Source organism: Gymnoscopelus microlampas (genome assembly GCF_963454915.1).
Source record: "Gymnoscopelus microlampas genome assembly, chromosome: 12".
In the NCBI taxonomy this organism is placed as follows: domain Eukaryota; kingdom Metazoa; phylum Chordata; class Actinopteri; order Myctophiformes; family Myctophidae; genus Gymnoscopelus; species Gymnoscopelus microlampas.
In genome coordinates this window covers 19,125,383-19,136,630 of record NC_139949.1, presented here as the reverse complement: position 1 = coordinate 19,136,630, position 11,248 = coordinate 19,125,383, and the positions used below count along the sequence as shown (strand labels likewise).

Below are 11,248 nucleotides of genomic sequence, written 5' to 3'. Positions count from 1 at the left end.
CAGTGCTTCTGAGTGAACACTACATCAGTGCATGACCCTGCGCTGACAGTCTTTGAGTCTACGAATAACAATAAGGAGAGATGGAATAGTTACTGTATGTTGGTCTCATTTCCTGCATGGCCAGAGGAGAGATCTGCCATGAAAGCAAACAAACATATAAAACTCCTAACCCAGACATCCATGTCCGTGTCATGTAAACATTATTGAAATTCCGAAACTGCGCCACAGCACAGGAGGGAATATGAGACATTTCTGAGACATTTGAAATAAAGTATCTTTGTTTTTAGGCTAGCGTTTCATCCGTACCCATCAGTCGTTAAAGACACTTGTGTCCCGAGCCACACTGCGGCTGATGGGTTATTGAATCCTTTTTGTCTCAGCTAAACTGTCTCCGGCTCTCAGCTTTCCTATGTTCCGCCTGACTGTAAAAACAGAGCATTTCATCCACTGAAAGAAGATAAAACAATACTCCTGCCGATACGGTCTGCGAGGAGGTAGCCTCGCGGGCCAGCCTCGCGCCGGTGATTCAGATAAGCAGAGTTTCTACAGACGCACATTTGGCTGCTAAATAATAGAGATAAGAACACAGATGAACACATTCAGAACAATTTAACCCATTGAGACCGGTAACGCATATGTGTGTCATTTTAAGATTTCTTTGGGCTATTCAAAAATAGCAGATCTACAAGCTCATAGCGCGGCACCGAGTGCCGCGCTATGAGCTTGTAGATCTGCTATTTTTGAAGAATCGTGAAAATGTGTGCAAATCTTTGAATGTATATATTTGTTTTAAACAAATTTGTGCTTCTGGGGGGGGGTCCCTGGAACAACATATTTTGAGATGGGGGGTCCGCGGCCAAATACATCATTTTGGGGGTCCTTGACCTGAACAAAGTTTGAGAACGACTGATATTATAGCAACATACGTTTTTTTTTTTTAACTGTTAGGATTTAGAAGACATTTGTAGAATCCCCCAGAAGCAAAGATTTGAGTTAAAAATGTTCGCTTTAAAAAACATATATTCAAAGATTTGCACACATTTTCACGATTTTTCAAAAAATGGCAGATCTACAAGTAGATCTGCTATTTTTGAATAGCCCAAACATGTTTTTAAATGACACACAGATGAGTTCCAGGTCTAAATGGATTAAGCAAAACAGAAGTCATAGCCAAAGGTATTTTATGGATCCATCCGTCTTGTCTGTCGACTCAGCTCCATTTTACTGAGAGCAGACATTCTTGAGCCTTTGCAACGGTTAATTCTCACTTTAAGAAGTGAAAAACATGCTGTGGGCAGCAGGGGCAGAGTCAATAGAGAACCTGTGTATGCCTTGGATAAACATGGCCTGTGTGCCCGTTGCCTTACACAGTAAAATCCTCTGTGCTCATTTATCCATTTGTAACTCAGGGAGAGCGTACACCACAGGTCCATTTTGGTTCCATCTGTACACTCTCCGAGTTAAATGAACACTGAAGGTTTTACCGTGTACAAGGCTATATGGTGCCTTACAAGCCTGCACGGGTGGAGGTCATGGAGGCAAATCATGTAACCAAGCAGAAAAACTTCCGACGAGACCGCAACCTTGCCTTGACACTGTATATACAAGGTTTATAGGCCATATCATGACTGCCTGTTATATTGCCCCTTGGAGTAATAATAAATGGGGCTTATGCAATGAAAAGGAGAAGGAAGCAATGAAAACCAGTGATCCTTTTAACCTTTCCTCACCCTGCCGGATGACACGGAACATTCCTGAAAACAGAAAAAAAAAACAGGCGGAGCGAGATGAACGTAGACAGAGCTATTTACTCGTCGTCTCTCTCGCCGGCTCCATCGCATGATATGATTTGCAATCTTCCACTGCTTTTTTTACAGTCCTCTACGATCCTCCCCCCCCCTTCCCCTATCTCCTCTCTCCATCTTCTTCCCTTCCCTCCCTTCCCGTCACCTCTCCCCCGTTCATCCTATCATCACCCTGCCCTCTGCTCCTCCCCTCTTCTCAGGGAGACATACTGTACCGAGGGGCTGCTCTCAATGAATGAAGAAGTACTTTCCCTGATTACAGCAGTTTGGCTGTTTTTACTGTCATAAAACATGGCTGTTTTTATGGTGCCACACCGAAGGGGGTCAGCCATCTAGAACAGTGTTTGTCTGTGTAGTATGTTCTCCCCAAATTCAGCCCAAATATGATTGTATGTAACTAGAAGTTCGCGTGACGCGTCGTTCACTTTGCAGTGCCACCTTACAGGCACCTCACAGTGTGAGAGAGAGTTTTGTGCTCTCCTAAATCCACGGCAGGCTTTGAAAGTACCCACTTCAGAAAGAGGTGACGTGCATCACCTCTCCAATGACCAAAACCCACTATGGAAGCCGTCGAACTGGTGCGATCTGACGGCATCCTAGAATTTATAGGTAGGATGTGATGTCATGCGTGATGTCATGCTGTCGTGAGATTACGTCACACTGGCGTTGTGTCCATATTCGGAGTGATGCAACGTACATACAACATACTGACAAACATACTGACAACCGACATGGCGCAGGATTCAAATTGTATATATACTAGAGGGTCGGGGCGCTGCGCGCCCCTCCCCCCTAGCCGCTGCGCGGTGCTTTGTGTTTGTTGGTCTCTATAATATATAAAGCCATAATAGGAGATGTTCCCAATGGAGCTATGCCCAAATATGGAGTGTGTTGTCTGACCTCACTTGGGTCTCGTTGGGCGGTTATATAAAGCCATAATAGGAGATGTTCCCAATGGAGCTATGCCCAAATATGGAGTGTGTTGTCTGACCTCACTTGGGTCTCGTTGGGCGGTGGTCGGCGATGACGCTAAGGAACAACATGGCCGACTGTAATGTTGTGAGTTTGTGTTGGCCGCAATTAATTATGCTGCGAGGGGGCAGATGTGTGCTGAGCAGTATGAAGTGGCCTACAGACTGCGCGTAGTAATTCTGCACGTTGTGGCGTGTCTTGTTAGTGACATTGATATGTTGTTTTTGTGTTTAGTCCCACACAGTGGCAGGTTTTTTTTGGGGGTTTTGGGTTTAGAAATGTATATATATATATAGATAGATAATATGTTCCCTAAAGAAAGTAGACCAATCAAAGTGAACTACCCAGTTCAGCTGACACTGCTACAAACACAGCCACACTCCCCACAGTCTTGCCCAAATATGCAGTTCAATATGGCTCCGGACAGGCCTCCAAGTATTGACGTCATCGAAATGACGTAATAGCGTCGTACACAAACTGCACACCTAACAACATCGGGGTCCCTGGCATATGCGGGGTCTGAGGTGAAATACATAAAAAGTTTGAGAATCACTGCTTTAGGAGGTTTTGTATTCTCGTATTCTCGTGTGATGCTGTAGTCTCCTCCCTCATTATCTTCTTTCCTTACACCCTGACATCCACTGTTTCCTAACTGTCTGCTACACAACTGACCCTCTGCTTTCAATTAATGTGACACGGTGAAAAGACTACACACACACACACACACACACACACACACACACACACACACACACACACACACACACACACACACACACACACACACACACACACACACACACACACACACACACACACACACACACACACACACAATGTATTATCACAGAGTGTAGATCTGGTGTTTTAGCTATTTGCCATACGAAGTATATAGGGCTTGAGAAGTGTGTGTGTGTGTGTGTGTGTGTGTGTGTGTGTGTGTGTGTGTGCGTGCTTGCGTGCGTGCGTGCGTACAGTCAATTTGTAATCAAACCAGGAGCCTATTCTTTCTGACAGTGAGTTGACAGGCATTACAGCACCACGGACAGCGACACTAAGGCTGTATTGACTGCTTGAAAGCAGGTTATTAAATAGATACATTATGCACATACTTGTTCGGGAACAATATTATATCATGTATAGATCCTGCCTGCTTGCTCAGGGGAGAAATGGAGTTTTAACCTTCAGGTCAAAATTTGTGTCAAACCAGAAACAAAATCGTGTGAAAGGTCATGTATATATCTATGGGTTCTGAGACCAGCCAGGGTGTAAGGCAGACAACACACACACACACAGTAAGAAAAATACAACCATTTACTTATCACATCCACCAAAGCAGCGGCATATGGCTTTTAAATAGACCTCCAAGGAGAAAAAGCATCAGGAAAGTGAACAAAATAAAGAACAGCTGGGAGAAGAGGATAGAGGCTGGAGACACAGAGAGATAACAGCAAGTGACCCAGTGGTAATTGGCAATTAGAGCTGGTACAATTATTGTTGTACCAAAAGGACTATAATTAAGGCTGGTTCACCAAGGTCAAGTCAAGTCAATTTGACTTGTTTAGCACATTTCATATCAGGTAAACTCAATGTGCTACAGATTAGAACACAAAGAATTGTGCACAAAATAAATATATTTACAGCTATCAGCCACCCACTTAACTAACCAAAAGCCTGGGAAAATAAGACGGCCTTAAGCCTGCTTTTAAAATATGGCAGCTGTAGCAGATCTCAAGTCGTCGGTATAAGTTTATTGCAGAGAGTAGGACTAAATGTAGCTTCACCTTTTAAGGACATCTAAGCCCTGATGATCTGAAACTTGCGATTATGACATATTTAACAGATACACCATTTAAAGCCTTTTAAATAATACATTGTATTTGTATATCAATTCTGTATTATATAGGGAGCCAATGAAGTGATAAGTAGGAGTAATGTGTTCAGCTTTTCACGTCCCAGTGAGTACTGTAGTGGCAGCAAAAAAGGCCATTACAGTAATCTTATCTGTTTGAGACAAATGCAGTTTTTTTTTAAAGTCAGAATGACACAAGAAGTTCTTACTATGTTCTTTTTAGGGCTGTAAAAAATAGCGCATAATAACTCAGGATGATGGATTTATAGAAGTGTAACCATCCTGTTCTTACGCCGGATTTGAAACCGGCTCTCCACTGAGCTAAAAGAGCCTGCCTAGTTGCTACCTTCAGGTCAAAGGTCTTCGTGTCAACAGCCGAGAATAGCAGAACTACAAGCTCACAACGCGCCGCGGATGCAACCACGTTGTGAGCTTGTAGGTCTGCTATTCTCACGTCACAAAGCATGAATCAGGCTAGGTAGGCACTTGGGTGGCTCAGTGCTAAAGTGGCTGCCTATACCACCGCGGTTCTAATCCACCGCGGTGCATCTGGCATCTTCAACCTTTTTCATATCAAGGTCCATTACTTGGACTTTCGCGGAAGCGTGCGCGCGATTTTTTAAAACATTTTATTCGCGTTTTTTCCACTTTTTTTCACCTTTTTCAGCAAATATTTTATTCCCCAAAGTTAAATACATCATTGTTTTAATATATATGTGTGTGTATAGACTTTACAAATTATATGTATTTTTTTATTTTCAAAAAATATATATGTAAAAAAAAACGTTGTTTTTTTTTGCTTCCCACCACCAGGGGGCCACAGCCCCCATAGCCCCCTCCCTTCCCCTTTTACCTGGATGCAGCAAAGAAGCTGGTGACTTGGTAACCGAAACTGGCATAGTAGGCATGTTCCATGATGGCCATTAGCTGGATACAGTTGTAACCTGGACAAAAAAAAAAAAAGAAACACCCAAAAAACATGAGTTTTACACTTTAAGTGTGTGTGTGTGTGTGTGTGTGTGTGTGTGTGTGTGTGTGTGTGTGTGTGTGTGTGTGTGTGTGTGTGTGTGTGTGTGTGTGTGTGTGCATGCTCGTATGGAGAATGTGTGTTTGTGAGTTGTGCTCATCCATGCGTGTGGTTGCGTGCGCGCGTGTGTGTCTAAGCGCGCATGTGTTCGCTTGTGTGAGAGTGTGTAGTGTATAGGTGATGTTTTTTTCCCTGATTGCAGCGGGTCAAGTCTTTTCCCCCCAGCACTCTGAGGAAGGGATGGAGAAAGAGAATAAGAGATAAGAGAGAGAGAGGAGATGGAGAGAGAGAGAGAGATGGTCCATTCTCCACAGGGACCTTCAGACTCTAACCTCCTTTTAAACCACTTCGCCTTGGGAGATTGTGTGTGCGAGTGTGCACGCGCGCATGTGTGTGTATGTGCATGCGCTCGCGTGCGCGCCTGTGTCTAAGAGAGAGAGAGAGGATCTCTCAGGACAGTTCATGAATCTCTCATGCAAGAATCAGCCACTTTGACAAGTATCACTTGACAAGTAGCGGATTTTCAAAAGTCACTTATGTCAAGTGAAAAGAGTACAGCACGCTCGCACGAATGCACACACACACACACACACAAGTTATTCTTTTTTAAGATTTTTTTATCATCATGATACATTTTTTTCCACCCGATTGCACCAATTCCACCTCTTGTCTAGTCCCTGTTAACCCTTTAAGACCTACAGTAGGACGCATCTGTGTCCTTAGATTTGAGCTAAAAAGCACTATTTTACTCTTTGGCTATTAAAAAATAGCAGATCTACAAGCTCGTAGCGCGGCACCGAGTGTCGCGCTACGAGCTTGTAGATCTGCTATTTTTGAAACATTGTGAAAATGTGTGCAAATCAACATATTTTGAGATGGGGGTCCACGGCCAAATACATATCATTTTGGGGTCCTTGACATGAAAAGGTTTGAGAACCACTGATAATTAATAACATTGTTTTTTAGATTTAGAAAGCATTTGTAGAATCGGATCCTCAGGTCTTAACTCATTGAGTGCCATTGACGTGTTTAACATGTTTTACCGCAATGGCGCAACGTGCCAATGACGTGATTTTTTTTTTTTTTTAATGTTCAGAACACAAGATATCATTATCTGAAGACTTATAACTGAAAAAGGCTGTATCTCGCTTCCTAAGCACTTTTTTTTTACTTTGAAAAAAAAAAGTTCTTAAATCGCACTGGCCAGACTCAGTGAGTGTGAGTTAATGGGTTAATGTCAACTCCTACTTGCTGGTCTTGAGGAGGGTGCACTGTAGATAACCACGTTTCTCCTCCAATAGAAATAATATTGGGAGGGCATAACGTGTGCAGAAGAACACGCTATCCCTCCCAGTTCCATGCACTCCCTGCTGAACAGACCAACCTGTAAGAGTCGCTAGTGCAGTGACAGAGAACGGCCTCCTCTGTCGGCTACCCAAATACAGCTAATTGTGTTTGTCTGAGCACCTGGCCAAGCCGGAGGCTTGACCTTAGTCCCTTTAGCCCTGCGTCACCTTGACACCCACATCATTATTTTTAGTCATTATCTTATTTCTTTAAAGCACCGTGAGGTCTGACCTTACAGTTGCATCATGTACTTGTCAGCCTCATGTGATGTCAGTCGTAGGATTTTGAGCTGTTATACGTGTTTCCACTTCTGCTATTGAGCCTGTATAATAGAGATTGGCTTGACTGGCAAACACGGACAAACAAAGTTAAAATGTTAGAACCTTGATGACAAACAAGTCATTCAGTGTTGTTTCCCAACCGGAAAGGGGGGTGTGGGGTGTGGGGTGTGTGATGGGGGGGCGGTGAGGCCGTGACTGTTTGGAGGTGGTCCAAAATGTAAAACAAAAATTGTGTTGCACAAAATCATAACTTGCATTGTTGTGTCATTACATATATTGTCAAAAATAGTCCAAAACATACTTTTTCAAGTTTTTTTTAAAAAGTTTAAAAATAGCACATTGCGTTGCTATGTATGGGATGAGAAGTATATAGGGCTAACTCATTGAGTGCCTAATCCTGGCACAGGGATCAACAAGCTTGAAATAAGCCTGGCAGTGAATGAGTTCAGTGGTTAGCATGTTTGAAAACACGTGCGTGGATGCGTGCGCGCGCGTGTGTGTGTGTGTGTGCACGAGCATGCTTTCTTGTCTGCCTCTCTGTTTTTCTCTAATCTCTCCCTCTTGCTGTAACGTTTTTTATCTCACCAGAGCTGACTTTGTTGAATAAAATAAGTAATCTAACTGTGCCTTTTTGTCTTCCGTCTGTCAGACTCCATTTTTCTTCCTCTAGATAAGCAGATACTGACAATAATATATGATTGTCGGAACCTATTTATCCTGTAGGGTTATATGTTCACTCTGTCCAGTACACAGTACCTATCCTATACTGTATTCAGAGGTCGCGCTACGATTTTAAACTGCCGGTCAGAATGTCTGCCATGATTACAGTTTACCGGACATCTGATAAAAATAAAGGTCACATCAATTTATTTTGTAGGAGCGACAAGCACGTGCATAAACTTAGTATACAATATTTTGTTGGAAATCATTACACATGCAGCCACGGACACAACATTTGCGATTCTAATGAATCCCCTTATTCAAGATGAAGCTGGTCAATTTGCTATTACTTACTCCATGTTCAAATCGTTTTCAATCCCAAATATAATGCTGTAACTGTTGTTATTGCATCAGTTTAACAGAACACTCGAGAAATCAAAGGGTCTTCAAAAAAACAGGCACTTTGGAATAATCCTTCGTAATGTTGATTGGTTCAACTGGCCAGTAATAAATCACTATATACGAAAGTTGACTTTCCCAAAGCTTTTGTGGAGATCTTGTACAGTCTCCTTACCACTTGATTTTCGATTCAAGTGGTAAAGTTGTATGGGTTGGGACCGTGCATTCCACGTACATGAATGTAATTTATGATTATCTTTAGTTAGTTTCACCTGCACGCTATGCGACTTGACGCTATAACAGCTGTTTTCTCTGATGTTCCATCTTCAAATGCGTGTGCATTGTTGCTGATTTGTTGTAGGACAACTAAGCGTTGCACAGCTTGCATATCTTCATTCAATTAAAACTGTTCCACATGGAACTTCTCACACACAGTACTCCTGTGAAGTGTCTCTGACGTGTATGAGAAAGAGAGAGAGAGAGACGAGAGAGAGAGAGAGAGAGAGAGCGAGAGAGAGCGAGAGAGAGAGAGAGAGACAGAAAGCGAACGAGCGAGCGAGAGAGAGAGAGAGAAGGATTTTAAATGTGTCTAATTTGCGGTGATAAGGATTAATTGCTGTGTTTCCGAAGTCCAGAGAGATTTATATTATTCAGTCTTTGACATAAAAACGGCCAAAACTGGTAATTACCAGTGTCTGACACACACACACACACACACACACACACACACACACACACACACACACACACACACACACACACACACACACACACACACACACACACACACACACACACACACACACACAAAATTTGAAAGCCAGGTACAGTTCTTTGTGTGTATCGTTAACTCAGCTCTGATCATGTACCATAAACTGCATCTTACTCATCATTGTCCCCCCAGAGTATCTCTTTGAACCCACACACGCCGTTCTTGCTCACAGCAATCAAAATGTATTTACCCCTGACGTAGGCTGAGTCTGTCTCCACACTGTAAACACCTGGAGATGTCAAAATAGATTACCATGTCTCCAGAGTCCTTTGAAGCCGTGACATCAAAGTCACATCATGATAGTTGGGGGAAATGTCAATATCCAACACTGTATTCTCTCAATCTGGCTGTGTTCTCTCTAAACATCCTCAATTAGACAATTCCTCAATGTACGGCCATGTTATACAGTCTTCATTGTTTCTTCTTTTTTTACCAGCATGCAATGCGGGTCTACAAAGAGACTCAGCACTAGTCATTTCTCGACGTATTCTCGACATGTTTTCGATCATTGGCTGTCTTTAAGCCAGTGGGGATACTCTCCCATACTCTGAACGCGTGGTGTCGTCCTCCCAAGCTATGGTACTAGACATGCCGCTCGCCTCTGAGGCTACTATACACGCCTGCCGTCGGTTCAAATCGCCGTGACACAGAGTAATATATAGGACAAAATTTAAGTAAAGTAGTTGAGTAAATGTATTTAGTTACTTTACACCTCTGCATACGCGCTGCGTAGCGTCCGTTCTGCATGCTCGTATACATGACTGAGTCATGTCTTGTTTTTTTATTGATACACCTTTTGGAAAAAATACTTTCTATCATTGAAAAGAAAACATGTTAATGACAGAAACTAACCAACTAACTACAGTAACTGCAGACTTCTGAATAATCTATCACACTTCTGAATAATCTATCAATCGATCAATATTATTTTATTTAATGTGTTTCTATCTCTTTCCCTTTGCTTTCACTCTACCTCTGTCCTCTCTTTTCTCATGGAACACATGTTTTCCCCACTCACTTCTTTACAACTGTAAACCTGTGATATGGCACATAAAACTGATTCTGATTCTGAATGGGTATCCCCCGGCTATCCCCCTACCTCACCAGGGTACCCGACTTGGACTTATGTGCTCAACACTTAAGTCATTTTCTCATCCATGCTTTGCTGTCGCCTTGGAACCCAGCTGGCTTGCGCTCTCAGAAATCCCTGGATGTTCAGATCCCAGGCGCTCGACTTTAAAATTCTCCCAGGCAAAACTAAAAGCCTGCATGGGGGAACTTTTAAGTGCCTATACGACACGTGGGTCATCGCTGCGGCCTACGGAGCTACAAAGCCAACCAGATAGATCTGTATTTATTATTTTTAATTATTTTTTTATCTCCAGACCTTGCCTTTTGTCTGTTTGATTATTTGTTTTCTTATGGAATAGGAAAACAGTGTAAATTGTAAATGAGCATCTATAACCTCAATGTGTTTCCGAGGCATAGGCCACTGTCCTACGATAGATTAGCCAATGGGTTCCCAGATTGAATGGAGGATAACATGATCTTTGTCCGTTTCACACTGGAGATTCAAACAATCGCTGATGAAATAACATTGGGACAAAGAAAACGATAATGAAAACAATCCTTTCTGATTCATACCATCAAACTGTCAATTATGTAAGTATACAATCCAGTACCACTATGTCTTTGTTATACGCCTTGTCAGAACGGGCCAAAATGCCATTTGGCTCAACGACTTTGTGCCGTGGAGCTCTGACTGGGACGGCGTCATGACCATCGTTAGCAGACCATAGCGGCTGCCATTCACACGTTCAACAATCAATTTAAACGAGTTAATGTTATTAATGGCTTCAATAAGGCACTTGTGTCCTGTGCAAAAAAAGCAGATCAAATAAAATCACGCAGAGGAATAATGTAATTCACTTGTTTCTTTCTGCCTTCATTTTACAAAGCCATGAGTTCTCAAATTGAAAGCGCCGGGCTCTCATGGATATAGAGGCAATAGAACATATCAATTGCCATGTTAGGTCTTTGCAATACAGCCTTACATTTCTCTGAAGCCACATTATGACAATACAGTGGCTGCACGCACCATTCACACTACTGATTGTTTCTTGCTTGATCTAA

At 42.5% G+C, this 11,248-nt stretch overlaps 1 protein-coding gene across 1 annotated transcript in view; it reads right to left on the bottom strand.

The window, feature by feature from the left end:
• gbe1a (glucan (1,4-alpha-), branching enzyme 1a) overlaps window positions 1-11,248 on the bottom strand; it is a 158,866-nt gene that overhangs the window by 82,907 nt on the left and 64,711 nt on the right. Inside the window, exon 6 of the mRNA XM_084074745.1 lies at window positions 5,483-5,573. Within this exon, the coding sequence (XP_083930871.1) occupies window positions 5,483-5,573 (91 nt within the window). The remainder of the gene's footprint in view (window positions 1-5,482; window positions 5,574-11,248) is intronic.